The sequence below is a fragment of the Apium graveolens genome, chromosome 11 (assembly GCF_009905375.1).
Source record: "Apium graveolens cultivar Ventura chromosome 11, ASM990537v1, whole genome shotgun sequence".
NCBI classification, from domain to species: Eukaryota; Viridiplantae; Streptophyta; class Magnoliopsida; order Apiales; family Apiaceae; genus Apium; species Apium graveolens.
Genome location: NC_133657.1, coordinates 204318040 through 204336574, shown reverse-complemented (window position 1 = coordinate 204336574; position 18535 = coordinate 204318040). Strand labels below are relative to the sequence as shown.

The 18535-nt window shown below is 31.6% G+C and overlaps 2 protein-coding genes across 2 annotated transcripts; one reads left to right on the top strand and one right to left on the bottom strand.

The window, feature by feature from the left end:
• The first annotated feature begins 7870 nt into the window (after nucleotides 1-7870).
• Nucleotides 7871-10132, top strand: LOC141698648 (protein kinase PINOID-like). The gene is made up of 2 exons (XM_074503423.1): nucleotides 7871-8694; nucleotides 9160-10132. Exons 1-2 carry the CDS (start codon nucleotides 8141-8143, stop codon nucleotides 9932-9934), a joined length of 1329 nt encoding a protein of 442 aa, XP_074359524.1. The 5' UTR covers nucleotides 7871-8140; the 3' UTR covers nucleotides 9935-10132.
• A 3078-nt stretch (nucleotides 10133-13210) lies between these two features.
• LOC141697948 (putative F-box/LRR-repeat protein 9) lies at nucleotides 13211-17073 on the bottom strand. The gene is made up of 3 exons (XM_074502522.1): nucleotides 16672-17073; nucleotides 13734-14387; nucleotides 13211-13517 (listed from the first exon to the last, which is right to left on the bottom strand). Exons 1-2 carry the CDS (start codon nucleotides 17001-17003, stop codon nucleotides 13757-13759), a joined length of 963 nt encoding a protein of 320 aa, XP_074358623.1. The 5' UTR covers nucleotides 17004-17073; the 3' UTR covers nucleotides 13211-13517; nucleotides 13734-13756.
• Nucleotides 17074-18535: the final 1462 nt, after the last annotated feature.

The window sequence follows — 18535 nt, the reverse complement described above, 5'->3', positions numbered from 1 at the left end:
TTTTATATTTTATAAGTAATAATATAATATATAATACAATATTTTACTAATATTAGTACTAAAAAATTATACTTTTTACAAACTATTGCATTAAAGTTGTTTAAATATGTTTTTAGCAGCATTTTCACTACAAGTATACTAAAGGTCAAGATCGTTGCATTATTTCACCAACAATTTTATTCATAGAGGTATATTATCCATTGTCTTCTTAAAACCCTCTAATTCAATCTCAAAAATTTCAATACCGTCATATTTATGAGCACTTTGCTCATACCAGATCCTAGTAATTTTTCATTAGAGTTTGTGCAAATTAAGGTGCAATTTGATAGTGATCTACAAACCCGAATCCGAACCGAACCCGAACCGAACCCGTCGGGTTCGGGTTCGGGTTTAGTGGTTCGGGTTTTTCCGGGTTCGGGTTCGGGTTCAGGTTCGACAAAAATAATCGGGTTCGGGTTTGGTTTTTGCTAAACCCGTTTCGACCGAACCGATTGCCATCCCTAGTTGGAGTAATGATTGAGCTCTTATCTTCTTATAGCAAGTCCAACAGTCTCTTAATTAATTTCTTATAAATATTATAAAATATTAACTCTTAGTGATTTAAGACATAATTTTGAATTTCAACTCCAATAATGTTACTTATCTTCATTCCTTATTATTATAATAATAATAATAAATTTGAATGAAATATGAAAAGAATAGAGAGAAAAGAACTAAAAAGAAGAGAGAGAAATCAATTTTTTATTAATAAAAATGATATAAGGGATGACTTGTGATTCCTTAAAGATAAGGTATGAGAGAAGTATCTCAGTGATATAAGGAACCACTAAGACACTGTTGGAGTGCAATTTTATGTCATTTTCCTTATATTTGGACTTAAGAGCATGTTTAAGGAGCCGTTGGACTTGCTCTTGTGATGTTTAGCTAGATGACTATTGTTTTGTGCGATAAGATTAAGTGTCCGTTTGAGAAATCTAAAAATATGTAACTTACGACTTAAAATGAATAAGTGTCTTATAAATGATAAATAGATAAATTCTTATAAGTTATATAAGTATTTGGAGAAAAATCAGAATTTTTTTTTACTTAATTGAACAAAAATAAATAAATTATAAATAAAATTATCGCAATTCGTAATTATTATATTAGAGAAATAATTTAGAAATATTTTTTAAAACTAAAGTTAATAAAAAAAATAAAAATTCAAAAAAAGTTGAGAAAAAATTCGTTTTTACTGATATTCAACTTATCAGCTTATAAGTTATATAAGTTAAGACGACATTCCGAAATAAGTCATTACAGACTTATAAATTATAAGTAACTTATTATAAGTTACAAACAGGCCTTTAAGTATCAAAAATTTAGTTTGCAACCTCAGATATTTTTTCGATCAAACATTGATTAATGCATCCTAAACACGGATCTTTAATGGCATGTATGAATCTTAATTAGCAAAACAAAACAGATAATCACCCATGTTTAGACAAATCTAGTAAACAATTACCCCTAAACACAAAATTTAACTAATTTCAACTTCACATAATCCAATTTTGTTGTATCAGATGGACCTGATTCAATTACACAAATTGTCCCTTTGTGGCTGATATATCATTTTCGTCTGTACTAACCAAAGGATATAAAGAAGATAGAGACATCATATATATTATCATGCCCTACATCACAAACCAAATCATCCAAATCATAATTCTCATGCAAGAACATGAAAGAAAGGTTCATATATGGGACAAAGGTCATGTCAAAAATCGCCTCAAAACAAAATAAAGGGACCTGTTTGTATTTTTTTTTATCGTAGATAACCCGCAGCCGCTAACCTTTGGTTGAGCACCTGGTAAACCTTACGCAATAGTCTGCAAATCACGTGAACCTGTTTATATTATTTCTGTTTACTATACCAACGAAAAGTCTTTAATTCTGCGGGTTACTTGAATTCGAGTGAGCATTTTTGTTGGGGTTAATTTTATATTAAAAAAAAAACACGTTACGAAAATATTCGTGAGATTTAGTTCGTGTTTATATTTTAAAATAAGTACGTTATGTACGTTACGAGAATATTTGTGACATTTTTGACGAAAAACTGTGCCTTCAAACTTAAAATTTCGTTATAATAATACGTTATATTTTAACAGATAAATTTTGATAAAATATTTTAACGGATAAATTAAGTCTAAAATACGTTTGAAGGGCGGAACGTAACAAATTTAAGTCTCAAAAGTCCGTTATAACAAAAAAAATATAGTAAAGTCATTTTTCAATACAAAATCGTAATGACAAATTTGTAAATATAAATATCACCCTTTATTATTCACAAGATACCTTAATTTATACTAATTTTGTAGAGATCGCCCTAAGACCAAAAAACTCATATATAATAGGGAAATATTAAATTCAAAGCTCTTTTTTAATTTTCAGAGCAAACTTGTTGTGAAAAGACGGTCTTAACTTCACATTAAAATTTTCAGGAGTTATTGATGTATATTCAGAGATGGCCATTGACCTGGGCCAACAGATTGACCTGGGCCGACAGAGGATAAACTCTTACGGCTTGCTCCCGAGTTTTTTAATGGGAAGGAAGTAAGTGATTAGGAGGTAAAGTACTTTCATCCCATTTTTGAAGTGAAAGTTTTGGAGTGAAATATTGTTAAATTTGCATTCAATAACACTTGTTTTCGATCCTTTTAAAAACTCGGGAGCACGATTACGGAGGGAAGTAAAACAACTTTACTTATCATCCATTTGATTTCCTTCCTTTTTAAAACTCGGGAGCAAGGCGTTAACCACTTGAGCTATCCAACCGTGCTCATATCTTATTTGCTCTAGATGTTAAAAATAGTTATGTATTTAACATTTTCCCTAGAATATTAACTTTACATATACTTATAATTTAATAATTGATGTAAATTCATTTATATTTGAAAAGCTATTAAAGGCCTTAGGTAAAAGAATTTATAGCATTCGTACGGTTTCTATTGGTTAGATAGTGATGGCATTGTTTTTGTTTGCATTCTCCAAACGATTTAGTATAATAATTTTTTCTCAATTTTTTTGTGCTTCATCTTCTTCAACGTGGCTCTTGATCTGATCAGATAAACAAAGATATGTACATAACATCAACTATCATTTATGCATTTTATAATTTGCATGTTTATTTGTCGATGAGAAAGTGAAAGTGAAAGCCATCCTAAGCATAATGCATCTTCTCCATTATTCGAGTTCTTCATTTTACCGTTTTTCATTATACTGAAAATATATTTGATACTGGGTTATATAACTTGATTTACATCAAGAAAAATATATTTTTTATAACAACAGTGAGTGTGATAGTTATACACATATCTATATTGAACTGTTAATTAATCAGTTCATTCAAAATATTAAGGTAATAGAGGAAAACTCGAACACAATTTTATATTTTTTAAGATTTCCCCTAAATTGTACGATACTTTTCGCTACGATTGACAATAACAACGTATATAACCAATATCAATACCAACAACAAATATTTATCTTAAATAAATGGGGTGAGAGGGTTTTAATCCGAGTTCCTTCTAAACCGAGTTCTGATATCACTTTAAATAATCAATCAATCTAAAATCTTAAGGTGGCTGAGAAAGTTCTGAATAAGATTTTATACTCTTTAATATAAAGAATCGTTTGTAAAATAATGTGATATTTTTACGGGCACAAAACAAACAGAATCTTAATTAGTGATCTTATAATAATAAGCATCCCCTTGAAACTAAACTAAGTAAGATTTGTTAATGTAAAACAGATTCTGTCCAGTTGTCCCCCTAGCTATCAAAACACCGAGAATATTGGTTGATTGTTTTTTACTCAACAATGTGTGTAATTAACATGCATTAACATAATCTCTGGTTAATGATTGTACTTTTTAGTATAGAATTCCTACATTTTTTATCAGTATCTGTCTGGTTTATGTACTTGAGACTTCAGAGGGCTGCATGGGAAAACTTGTTTGTTAAAATATTTTTACAAAGATCAGTTTTTGTCCCACCACATGGTTTTAATAATATGCAATGATTCTTTAAACGAAATATTTGACATTTTGATAAATTTTGTTGGACGTTAGTTAACATCAATCTATTGTATTAAATATTTTATCCTATTAAATACAACACTGTTATAATTTTCGGATGAATTACGTCAGTTATCGGGACTCGGACCAGTTTAGTTATGTCATTGTGTGGAATATAGTATTACTAAGATTTTCGGATGAAGTGTGTCGAAGAATTTTTTTATCTATTCGATTCGAGTTGTTCAATACGAATTCACATATAAATTACGAGTAACTGATACTTTGTAACCTATTTTTTTTGTCATTTTTTTTAATTCAGGGTTTGTCTTATATTTCTTTATAAGTTACACCTTTAATTTTGACCGTTATTTTGTTTTAAAAAAATGAGTTACAAAAATGACATTTTTATGTAAATTAATCCTTATTACTCTCGTATAGCTATATCCTTAGAAGATGTCACTACCGAAATTTATACAAAATTGAAAGATCATAAACATTGATACTAAATTAGTGAAGGATCCCCCAAGATCTGCAAAAGTGAGATAAGCAAGTAGGTAATATATTTGTTCATACGTTATACTTTTCTCATCATGCTCTCAACTAAGTTATAATCTCTTAATTAAGTACATGTTTAAGTAAACTAATACTAACATTTTATATAAAAACATTTCTAAATGCATCACGAATATATGCCTTTCACACATTGTGCTTCATATAGTAATACTCCTAATTACAATGTTAAAAAATATCAAGATGTAGGTCCCGTTTGGTATTGTTGTTGCAGACAGTTATAACAGTTTTTTACTGAATAACTGTCAGAAAAGTGTTTGATAAATTTTAAAAATTGTTGTCTAGAAAAGCGCTTTTGGTCTAAAAGATGCTGTTATAAAAAACATGTCCCCCATACTTTTAGAAAAAGCTGTTTTCAGCTTTTGCAGAAAGTAGATATCAGTTTCATCATCAAACCTTCTCAAAAAAATTATTTATATATATTATATCTCAAAATATGCATAAATTTAAAAAATTACCAAACATTCATCTAATTTTTCTAACAGCACTTTTTCTATCGACACTTTTTCTCACAGCACAGCAGTTTTCAACAGCACTCCCAAACAGAGCCGTAATCAAGCTTATGCTATTCACACGCCAAATGAAGTACTAAATGAGCTTGTGACCTGGATTTCAAATGAAATTGAAATCCAAATTTTCAAACAGTTTATTTGATTAAATCCATAATTTCAAATGAAATTTAGTTTCCCAAACGGACCATTGATGCAAATTTTCAAACAGTTCATTTGATTAAATCCATAATTTCAAATAAAATTCAGTTTCCCAAACGGACCATTGAGTTATATATCCATTTTTAAGCGACGATGATGGAAAGGAACACGGAGTAAACTCTCCTCCCTACAACAAAAAAATAACGTTTTTAACATAAAAATGATTGAATTTATTAAAATATCCGACGATACTTAAAATATTCTGACATCTTCCAAATCTATAATCGTTGTCCTCCTGGACCATCCCATAAGAACGAGAAAACCTCGATCTTGGTTAGTCTCTTTGATTCCGCGTTTGCATGAAAATACATGTACCCCATGACTCCATCTCAAGGGTTTATCTAAAGCATTCATCTTTCTGGTAATCTGTCATACTGTCAAGAGCAGAACCATAAACATTACCACTTGAAGTGCCCCTGCCAATTTCCAAGACATCAATTTCAATACTCCCCCCGTCTCTAAAAACGTTTCCTGTTTGTATTGGACACGTTTGACAATGCACACTTTTGATTATAAATATTTTTAATTTTGTATTATTATTAAATATAAAAACTTCATTTATTAAAGTACTTATAAATACGAATCCAACAAAATCACTCATGATTATGTTTAATCTTATATATTATACGTAAATTAGTAGTCAATCAGTTATCATGAACATTATGTTTTTTGAGGCGGAGGGAGTATAAACCATAAAATGTGGTTATCAAGAATTATTTCACATTGTAAAGAGTGTGACATTTGAGAATGATATGGGGCCTAATTTCAATTTGATTCCATGTCTTATTTTGCAGGACCCTGTGTATATATTCCAACTGTACCTTGTGCTTCCAGTTTTTATGGCAGATTGGCATGCATGTCATGCTTCGTTTGTTTTTGTTTGCCCATTTGGATTTTCTGTTCATCTTCTTATCTTCTTCCCTCCTTCCTTATTAACCATCGAAGTGGTGACCTTGTCTGTGGAGCTCGTCTCGAGCAATCCATTAATCCATTGTTGCAGTATATTATATCACGATATATGTATAATAAAATTTTTGATTTTGATGTGTTAATTTTAAGAAACCAGTCGCTCTAAAAGTTTAAGGTTTTAGAACGATTGGTTACTTGACATGATATTAGAGCTTTGATACCATGTTAAACAACCGATGCATTCTGAAACCTTAAGATTTTAGATGGAAGGAAAGACCGTCCATCATTTATACGATTCACTAAATTTTTTACGATATAATTTGTTATAACAATCGTTTTCTCCTTGCCACCTCCTATTACTAGCTTATATTATTGAAATTTCCCGTAATTTTGATTCCGTTGCCAGGGACGGAACTAGGAAATCAGAATGAGTCTCAAACCTGACAACTTTCAAAATTCATTAAAATTTGAAAAAATATAAAATAATTTAATTCGGTCCTTTTAAACATAAATCAATTTTCACTAAACTATCTTTCCTAGTTCCGCACTAATCACCGCAACAACACTACAAATTTCTCGTAATTCTGATTCCGTCACTGCAATAACTTGCGGTACGCACTCCACCGCAAATAGAATAGGATTGGGCCTGGCTAATTCCAATTTTAAAATTACATATCTTCGATAAACGAAAATAGTGTAGCTCAACAAGCAAACTCTTGTCACTAAACACGAGCACTCTGCAAACCTGCAGCACCTCATCAGATAAGCAACACTCTTCCGGTTCACCACGTGCTTAACCACCAGTAACATCGGATTTGTTAAACCCCTTTTTTTAATTAAACATGTTGACATTTTCAGTTTAATAAACCAATTACTCCCTCTGTCCCAATCATTTTTTTACATTTTACTTGTTGAGATATTTTATCAAATTCTTTATATTTTAAAACTTACCAAAAATAATCAATGTGTCCCACCACTTTCTCACTTTTCCTCTATTTTTACACTACTTTTGCTCCACTATCTCCCCTTTTATATATTAAAAATCAATAGATTACTACATCACTCCATCCACTTTTTTCCCTTTTACACTACTTTATACTCCTTCCGTCCCAAATTATCTGTCATATTTGACTTTTTATGGTCAAATTGACTCAACTTTGAGAGTAAATAAAAACCCATTATTTCATTATTTTGAAAAATTTAAAATTGCATATTAAAGTATATTAAATATACTTTCTAGTGATATATTCTTTATACATATTTTCAATTATATACTAAATGAAATTTTTAGTCAAAGTTGAGTTAGTTTGATCGCAAAAAGTCAAACATGACAGATAAATTAGGACGGAAAGAATACATATTTCTTAATCTCCGTGCTCAAACCAAACGTAAACAATTTAGCGGCACGGATGGAGTATCAGGGACGGAGGGAGTATTAGGGACTAGATGCTTACGTCACTACCTCATTCAAAAACTTTTACTCTACTATAAAAGTTGCATCATCAATTCATCATTAATCATCTTCCGATCAAAAGCTGTAAAAACAAACTTAATTTTTTACAGAAATTCGTACTACTGTGTGTAGCTTAAATACTCTCCCAACCACCCTCCTTAAACCATTATATCATCTTTCTTTTTTCTCCTCCTTCTCACTCTCTTATCTCGTATCCTAGCGGAAACACTTTTTTTTTCGAGATTTTAATCGGAAGAGAAACTACGACTTATTACATAACCTAGTGGAAACACTAACAATCTCCCGCTCAAAAACATATTTCTAGTCTCGTAACCTAGTGGAAACACTTTTTCTCGAGGATTCGAGTCTCTGTAGAGAAATAACGATTTATAACTTATAAGCTATTAACTAGCGTTAATAAGTCACACACACAAACATTGTAAGATGTTTGATTATGCGGAAGGTGAAGAGGCATTTTCGAATTCGACAACGCAAAACTCATCAATGAGCAGCGAAAGTTGTTGCCCTAGTTTCAGCCGATTATCATTCGAAACACTAACAATCTCCCGCTCACCCGAAAACCGCATGCTAAAGCCTCACCGCTCCTCAGATTCGTCATGGCAAGCGATTAAATCAGCCACATTCAAGCGAAAAAACACCGGAGGAGGACTAGGGTTCCGTGACTTCAGCCTGGTACGACAGATCGGAAGTGGAGACATTGGAAAAGTGTACTTGTGTCGTCTTCGAAGCGATGAAAGTTGTTATTATGCCATGAAAGTTGTGAATAAGGATGTTTTGGCAGTGAAGAAGAAGCTGAAGAGAGCTGAAACTGAGAGGAAAATACTTAAAATGCTTGATCATCCGTTTTTGCCGACTTTACATGCTGAGTTTGAAGCTTCGTGTTTCTCTTGTGTTGTCATGGAGTTTTGTCCTGGTGGTGATTTGCATTCTCTCCGTCATAAACAACCTAACAAACGCTTCTCCATAAATGCCGCCAGGTACTCATTTCAGTTCATATGTTTTCTGTTGTAGAATATGCGCACACACCTGTCTTTCACAAGATTTGAACTCTCGATGATATCGTGTGAAAGAAGCGCGAGAGGATATAATCAAGTTTTAGTGGTAACTACTGTTCGGTTATAATTACCGAAATGCCAAAATTACGATTTTTGTACAAATAATCGGTTACAACTACTATTCGGTTATAATTACAAAAATCCCAAAATTACGATTTTTATACAAATAATCGGTCACAGTACTATGTATAACATCGTAAGGTCATAGTATTGTTGCAAATTTCTGATGTGTGACACCGAATGAGAACGTGCAAAATATTTGCAAAATAAAATTTGCAAAGCATGAAAGGCGAAAAATGCAAAAATTTTGATTCTTGCTCATCTCGAAGTTTAAAATGTTTGTTATTATCGCATGTTCTAATATTTTATTTTTTACAAAAATTGCAGGTTTTATGCAGCTGAAGTATTGGTAGCATTGGAGTATCTTCACATGTTAGGAATAATTTACAGGGATCTAAAGCCCGAAAATGTCCTAGTCAGATCGGACGGTCACATAATGCTCACCGATTTCGATCTCTCGCTCTGCTCGAACCCGATCCTGACCGTTGAATCGCCTCTCATGTCTCCAATGACCTCATCCTCACCGTCCATCTCATCACATTCCAAGTCATCCGCGCCTTTCTCTTGCCTCTCAACCCGGTTCTTCCGGTCCAAGAAAATCCAAACCACGTCATCAACCCGGTTATTCGTCGCCGAACCGGTGCTCGCCAGGTCATCATCTTTTGTCGGGACGCACGAGTACGTGGCGCCTGAGGTGGCGTCAGGTGGGGACCACGGCAATGCGGTGGACTGGTGGGCCCTGGGGATTTTTATCTACGAGATGATATATGGGCGGACCCCATTTGCTAGTGATTCCAACGAGGCAATCCTACGTGGCATAGTCAAATCTCCGTTGACTTTCCCTTATGATGGTAGTATGTTGAGTAGGAGTGAAGTGCATGCGCGTGATTTGATTTCGGGTTTGTTGGATAAGAATCCGGGTAATCGGGTCGGGGCGAAACGCGGGGCGGGTGAGGTGAAGGCCCACCCGTTTTTTAAGGGGATAAATTTTGCATTGATTAGGACGGTGGCGCCACCGGAAGTTCCGGGAATGCATAGAAAAAATGGGATGGTGAGTGGTGACAAGAATGTGAGACAAACGACGCCGTTTGAGTTCTTTTAATATGGTAACAAAATATATGACTTGTAGTATGACTATTGTTTATGACTATTTGTACACTCTAGCTTAGCAATGGTAGAAATGTACTTTGAGATTCTTCTTTAGCTAGTAGCATGGTAACGGAAGATATAATCAAATTCACGCAAACGCCTTTTGATATAACGATATCTCACTCATTTTTTTACGGTGAGATTTGAGTAATGTTATATTCGTCGGTTAATTGGCGCTAGGACGTAAAGAGTACAAATGTTATAATAAAAAAATGGCGGCGTGCATAACTATATTTAACAATCAAGAATATAAAATATAATATAATCTAATCTAATTCAATATTATAAATTCAATTAAAACTTCTATTTTTATAATATTACTTGGCGCTAAAATATCAAAAGTACTCGGATCATATGATAATAATATAATAATCTAATTCAATATTATAAATTCAATTAAAACTTCTATTTTTGTTGCTCCTCCTACGTTGGATTTTAATCAAAAATTCAAAAAATTTATCACTTATGTTGCGCATTATATTTATATGTAAACCAATTATTCAATGTATATACATGTATGAATTTTTTGTTGTAAAAATTGATCAACTCTTTAAAAAAATTCGATATACTCCCTCCGTCCCTAAAAACGTTTCCTCTTTGTGTTGGACACGTTTGCCAATACACACTTTTAATCGTTAATATCTTTAAATTCGTATTAGTATTAAATATAAAAATTTCACTGTATTAAAATACTGATAAATACGAATTCAACGAGATCACTCATGACTATGTTTGATATAATAGATTAGACGTAAATTAGTAGTCAATCCTTTACCGTGAACAGTACCAAATGTCAATATAGGAACATCATTTTGGGACGGAGGGAGTAATATTAAATTGATAAATTAACCGTATAATTCTGATTTTCGAAATTTCTAACCACGCTTATAATGTTAAACTAGGAGGACACTGGGCTGCTGAGCCTAGACAAATGGGCACATCTACCATGTGAGAAAGTTGACCTCGTCTATAAATTATTCGAATCTTAATTTGGTTTTGTCTCAACCTTCATCTAATTTGGCCAAAACCTTAACATTAATTAACTAGTGACCCTGTTTTTGTTTTTTGTATGTTTTGATTATTTATATTTCACAAGGGAAAAATGATCAATTATTCGGAAATTTTAACTTTTTGCTTCTTGCATTGAACAACAATTAACAAGACTGACGCGATAAGATAGTTCAAACGATAAATTCATCTCGATTTTTATTACAAGTATTCTGCTGTAAAAGATAGGTTTAATTATTAAAAAATAATTAACAAGAGAAAGGGTATTTTTTTCGCAAAAATACGGAATTAATCAAAATCAACCGATATCAAGCATATATGCAACTAGTTGAATGAAGTTTTTTTGGTTGCATATAGTTGCAAAAACTCATCAAAGGTTGCATCCAGCTGATTTCAGTTGCCAAAAACCGTATTTTTGTAAAAAAACAAATATTGAAAAATAGTATTTTTGTAAATTATTATTTTTTTGCATTTTTTTAAATGAAATTATTTTTTCAAAAAAAAAATTTAGACTTGGATATTTTTCAAAAAAGTCCAAAAATATTGAGAAATATATACGAGTTGGAAATTTATGCTATTACTTCAAATGTTTTAATTGTTGTTTATCTACTACGATTTGGAAGTTTATATAAAAATATTTGATGTATTTCTAAGTCGGCACAAATATTCTATTTTTGAAGGTATTTAGTAATTTGAAAAAAATATATAAATAAATTTGTATTTTGTTTTGGAATAATTAAAAGCCCAATAGACAACACATGGACTGTACAATTGAAACACCCGCTAACCAATCAGGCGGCCCAGCTTAATTTAAAGTGTTGGCCCCACTTTTCCTGGGCCCTACTCTCACTTCGCTTTCTCTTCACTTGATCACATTCTTAAACGTGGCATGTTTCTTCTCTTTCCACGTGTCGCTTTCATTATCCTCCTCGTATTCTCTCGTAAATGAAATGCGGATTGTTATTCCATTTATTTAATTTACACGCAATATGACACGAAACGGGAATACGTAAACAGAAAATTACACGAATCGGTCGATTTTGTGTTTAGTCTTTAAGTACAGGACATGAAAAAATACATTATACGAATGAAATGTCATGTCTAGAAATGCCCTTAGTCTCACCAATAAGAAAACAATTAAAAATATTTTTTGAATTTATTTTGGGATATGTAATATTATTCTCGCTAATATTGTTATAATATGTTATTCAATCGTCCCAAGTTGACGATGAGTTTTTAATAGCCAACTTTATTCAAATCTTAATTGATGAAGGACAGTAATTTTCTTTTATTTTAAAAACACTAAATAACATATTTTAAATAAATTAACATACTTTTCAATGGCATAATTTTAATTTCCTTTAATTATATAATACATGTAATTTTCAGTTCAATTTTAATGTCTAACTCTTTCGCAGTAGTTATTATTTATTTATTTTTTTGGTTAACTTTTCAAAATAATTACTATCTAATTTAGTGCAATAAATTTAAATTTACAGTATACATATTAATTGAGTTGGTTGGTGACTAATATAGTAGAGTAGCTAGAATAGCTGCTGTTCTGGGCCTGGCTCTTGGCCTATACCATTAAAACGACGTCGTGCCATCTATTTAAATTCTCACAGTTTCACCATTGTGGTAATAAAAAGCTTCTTAGACTAGTACAAATACACAAAATTAAATATTCAACACTCTAGAAATAAGTTCAAGCAAGCACTGTATGCAATGCAACTTGTGCCTACCTAGTAGCTCTCCTGCTCTTTTCTTGAATGTTACCCTCTGTTATCACTGTTGACCTAGTATGTAAATTTATTTCTGTTGTTGACAGTACAATTCCTCAGCATTAACTAGGAAAATAAAGAGTTTTAATGAAAGATACAAACATGATAGCTGATACATAAATCCTTCAACAGAACTTTGCAAAGGTAACCAAATTGTAAGAGGAACCTCGTTCGTTTCGGTTCTTATTCGATTCTCACTCTGAGATTTATTAAAGACTCGGGAGTACTAATTAGCTTCGAATCTATACTCAAAACAAACTCTAAACAATTCTTTTTTGTTCCAAATCCAACTATATATTTTGTTCCAAATCCGAACTCTAAACAATTCTTTTTTGTTCCAAATCCAACTATATATTTTGTTCCAAATCCGAACTCTAAACAATTGTTTCTTTGCATCATGATATAAAAACACCTCAGTTAAATAAAAATGACGAAGTTGCTAAATAGACAACAATCCATTAAACATTAAAACATATCAGAATGTTTCAACTACTTCGATTAAAACCACAACCATAGTTTTCAACACCCAAAGATTAAACATACATGCACTTGCAGTCACACAAAAGAAACTTGTAATTTTCCAAAACTTAAACTCTTACCAAAGCACCATCAACAGTTTGCTTTTGCATCATATGATAATTGTGGGCTGCATAGGTTGTCAACATCATTAAGCTAATAGTCTACCAAATATAAGTCCATATGTTCCACCTTCCTTGGGCAAGCAAGCAACACCACAGCTACATTAAGCTGATAGACAGTTGTTAGGGCCAAATGATGATGATCAACAAATATTATCAACCGGAAGATAAGAGGGCAAAAAAAAAACATAATCAACCAGAAGGTAGAATAGAACAGACCTTGGAATATAGAATTACATACTCAAATAGCCAAGAGCATGCATATAAACCAAAAAGTTATTTTCAAAAAACTAAAATTAACTCCTTAAAAAAAATCTTCACATACCATTATATTCATTACCAAATAACTCAGTCATAATACATGTCACTGCCACCAGAATCATCATCATGATCATCTTCAAAGTCGTCATCATCATTATAATCGAATTCATCACTGACAAGGTCGATATCAGATTGTAGTCCAGAAGGACCATCTCCATCAAAAGAATTCAAATCGTCATATTCATCCTCAACTTCATCTAAAAATTCCAGGTCATTAAGGGAGTCATATGTGAGCTTGAGAAACTTCATCTGATGAGATAGCCTTTTTAGTAGATCAGGTTCAAGGTTAGCAACATGTAAACACTGCCGCAAATCGAGAGATTCAAGATGAGGACAGTTCTCAATTATGGCCACCAAGCCATCTGTTGTTATCGCATTTCCAAAGAGCTGCAGATGGTGTAGTCCCTGCATGTTTTCTGCAATTGCCATAGCTTCCTCATCACACCCAAGATCTGGATATCCATAATCTGGGTTGTATAATTTGAACGATTTCAGCTGAGGGCAATATTTCCCTGCAGCTTCAATAGCTTGGTTAGAGATGCTAATGCGGTAAAGGCTGAGTTCCTCCAACAACGGAAGTTTTTTGACCATTTCACTTAATCCGTCATTAGTAACGCTAAAACAGAAGAAAAGACGTAGGCGTCTCAGCTGACTTGATCTGTGAACATGTTGGAAAGGAATGCTAGAATGTCAGTATTCACTTCTAACCACTAAAAATATAGTAACATCTGCGTATTATTGCTAAGAGACCAATAGCAAGCAAAATCCAATATATAACATATACAGTCCACAAAAATATTTCATTGACTGTGATTTTTCATTATAACCTTAAATTCATTGCAACTACCAGTCACATCATTACAATGTTACTAACATTCAAATGCGAGAGGAGGGAATCCCAGGGAAATAAAAGAGGATAAAAGAGAGCCTCCTTAAGCATTAATAATAGTTTGCTTAGCACACTTTTGTTTAGTTGGTACTCAGTTCTCAAACATCTTCCGATAAATCAATCCTAATCAGGCTTTCCAGCTAAAACAAGTATCTGATAGATGGCATAACCACGTACTCTTACATAGTTTCCACACTACTATGACTTGTCAAAGAGATTCTGTATCAGACACTCAAACTACTAGAGGTCAAACAGAACCAAAACCTTGATTGCAATTTTGCGAAAAGATTTATTTAACAAGTTTGAGTGTTTATGCCAGAATAAAACCAAACTTCAATTTTCATCACATATAACAAAAGCTTTACAACTAAGAGCATCTCCAATAGTCTCTTAAGCCACTCTTCAAATATATTATAAAATATTGACTCTTAACAATTTAATGTGCATTCACCTCCAACAACACTCTTTATATTCACTCTTTAAATAACATTTTAATATATTTATTTAATAAGAGTACAATACCAAGTAATGAGAGAAAGTGGGTGGTTGAATTACTTTATAATAAAATATAAGTTAAGAGCAAGTGGTTGACTCTTAAAAGAGAGGAGAGAGAGGAGGCTCTTAAGGGTTTAAAGAGGCTCTAAGAGGAGCTTCAATTTTGTTAATACTCTTTATTTTTCCACTTAAGAGCTTGTTTAAAGAGCTTGTTGGAGATGCTCTAAGACCTATAGGTGACATTTAAAAAGTCTAATAATATCATAAGTGATTAATGTGTACAATTTCAAGACAAATACTCCAAATAATTAAAGATTGTAAAAGATTTTGCACAAACAAATTCGATGCAGGTTAGTTTCTCAATACCCCGCTAGCAATATACAACAAGGGCAATGGACTAGCCAGTCACTCACTATTAATATAAAAGTAAAATAAACTGTCACACACATGTAGGGATGATATAAATTGGTACGACTATCATACTGGTTAAATGTTAAGTACCTACAAGTCTACAACAAAATTTTTAGGGGAGCAGTAGACAAAGAAGCAGCATAAACAAGCCAATGTGAAAGGCAATTGGAGCTCAAATTAAACTGCTACGATAAACATAAATTTCAAGATATACCAAATGTCACAATATGAAAAAAGATAATTTCATATTAATATGAGACTGAGCAGCGACGTTTTACAAAAGCATATCAAAAAATTAACTGTCACAAACACCGAGACCTTATACGATTTTTAGTCAATTGTATTTGTATTTCAGTGAAAAATGTTATATTTGCAATTGCATTCTAGAAACACATTGTGAAACTTATTTACACATTTTCTAAATCATGTGTGTATTTCTAGTAATTGCTAAAGGTTTGTGGCATATCATCACTCTCTCTAGCCTCTATGTTCACATGGCCTTGTACTCAAAAGAAAATCAAAATTAGTATAGAAACTAAAAACTCATCACATTCATCAAATATTAAGTCCGAAGGTTCTCATGAATCGTACCAAGATTGGTAAATCGTATTGCTACAGAAACTGAATTTTTATGCCGTAAGTGGAGATTTCTGCACTTTGTAACTTGTGTATAACTTTAGTTTTACAACTAGAAGTCTAGAATACATGTATATAAACAAAGCAAAATGTACACAATATAGAACGAAAAATCAAACTCGCCACACACAAATGGAAAAATTACCAATTACAAACAACACAAAACCTATGTATATGTAATACCACAAAATAAAAACAAAATAAAAAATTCCTCTAGTAGTAATGGTACCAATGACCGATCATCACCGTACATTCCATCACAACAATCAGATTATCAATAATTTAATAACACGAGTTAATCTCTTTCACTTCAGTTTTAATTTATTTAATCGGAATCCTACATATAAACACACACTTAAACATAGCACAAATTCAGCATACAACTCGAATTCCCGAAACATAAAATTCTCAATTCAATTTCAATTTCAATTTTACACACACAAATTCTCGAAAAACAACCACAATCACGGAAACAGAACACGAAACGAAACCGAAAGAAAGATATATATACCGATCAGCGACATAATTGAGTAACTCATCATCAGTGAAGTGGTGAAGACTCAACTCAATTAACTGTCCACCACTCAAATCCACAGCTTTCTTCGCTAATTTACGCAAATCGAAATCGGAAAGATGATCACCGGTGTACTTGAGATCCATGACCCGCCACATTTCCGGGTCGGAGCAGAGTTGGCGCCACGTCCTGCACACTTTACGAGCGCTCATAAAGATATCGAGTGCTCCGACGCGGTGGAAGATTGAGGTGGTTAAATCCGGCGGGAGTTCCAGCCAGTTCCGGCTGGGAGTCTCCGACGGTGTTGCCGGAATTGAGGGGGATGTCATTAGGGTTTGGGTTGTGAATTGTTGAGAGAGCAGAAAGAATATCGTATAATTAAAGGGTTAATTATTAAGTAGGGTGAGTCAGTGTCACCGATTAGACAAAAGTCACTCAATATTAGTATCGTAAAAATGGGAAATCGGGGAAAATCGGTCAGAACTATCGATTTAGGATTAATTGAAAATAGGGATTAATCGGAGTAAAAACGGATGTATTATAATATTAAATTATATATTTAATATATTATTATGATTATATTAGTTATTTATTAACAAATATATATTTATTATATCATAATTTCTATACTAATTTATTTTAAAATAAATATAGTATTTTAATTTTAATAAATAATTATATATACTGCAATAAAGAAAAATTCGTAAAAATAAATCGGATTTCAAAGATCGAATCGGTCGGATACTTTGTAAGGGATTAATCGGGGATTAATCGAGGATTAATCGAAATTTTTTTTAAAAATCGGGGATTTTTAGAACACTAGTCAAAATGCGTCGCTCATTTAAAAATGTATCGTGAGTCAAAATTCTTAAAAATATTATATATTCACTTTCGCATATTTTTTTATGAATAATATTACGTCCAAATAAAAGTTTCTGAGTTCTAGTATTTCATATAATATTTTTTTATTTTTAAAATTTATCTACTATTTTATTTTTATTTAAATCAAATAAAACAATCAAAAAATTAAAAATAAATATTTGACAAAATTTTAAAAATCTAACAATATTACCTAAAATAGTAGAACTTGGATACTTTCATTTGGATGTAATATCATTTATAAAAAATGTGCGAAAATCAATATATAATATTTTTAATAATTTCGACTAACGATAAAGTGATATTTCTGATATAAATTTTTAAATGAGTTAGTCACTTGAGTCGGTTTTATAAGTACATTTGGATGCAGTAGGTGACCTATTTGATAATTAACCTTATAATTAAAAATAGACAGTATAATTATAATTTTAATACAATTATAAATAAAAAATTATATTATTAAAACACTATTCAAATATTAATTTTAATAAATTATAAAAATTACATTATTGTAAGATTATTCAAACATATATTGTAATAAAATATTCTAATATAATTTTGAATACAATATAATTACAGATATAACTAACCATAAATATAAAAGAATTACATTATATTATTAAGATGCTAATGCACATTTTTCCCAATACACATTTTTTATTTTTAATATCTTTAATTTCATATTAGTATTAAATATAAAAACTCATAAATACGAATCCAACAAAATCACTCATGACTATGTTTGATTTTATAAATTAGAAGCAAATTAATAGTCAATCGTTTACCATGAACAGTACAAAAAGTCAAAATAGGGAAAAAATATTGGGACGGAGGGAGTATTATGTTATATATAATTGTAATTCAATTTCCCATCCATATATTTCTCAATACATGTATTTGTTGTAAACTTGTAACAATATTGTAACAAACTATCGAGAATAAAAACAATATTGCAAAAACGTCATAAATAAAGATGTACATG

Bases quoted from the DNA above. Each gene is read 5' to 3' on its own strand.
- LOC141698648 (XM_074503423.1), top strand. From the start codon at position 8,141: ATGTTTGATTATGCGGAAGGTGAAGAGGCATTTTCGAATTCGACAACG. The intron at 8,695-9,159 runs GTACTCATTTCA...CAAAAATTGCAG, and splicing joins TTCTCCATAAATGCCGCCAG to GTTTTATGCAGCTGAAGTAT.
- LOC141697948 (XM_074502522.1), bottom strand. From the start codon at position 17,003: ATGACATCCCCCTCAATTCCGGCAACACCGTCGGAGACTCCCAGCCGG. The intron at 14,388-16,671 runs GTATATATATCT...ACATGTTCACAG, and splicing joins CTCAATTATGTCGCTGATCG to ATCAAGTCAGCTGAGACGCC.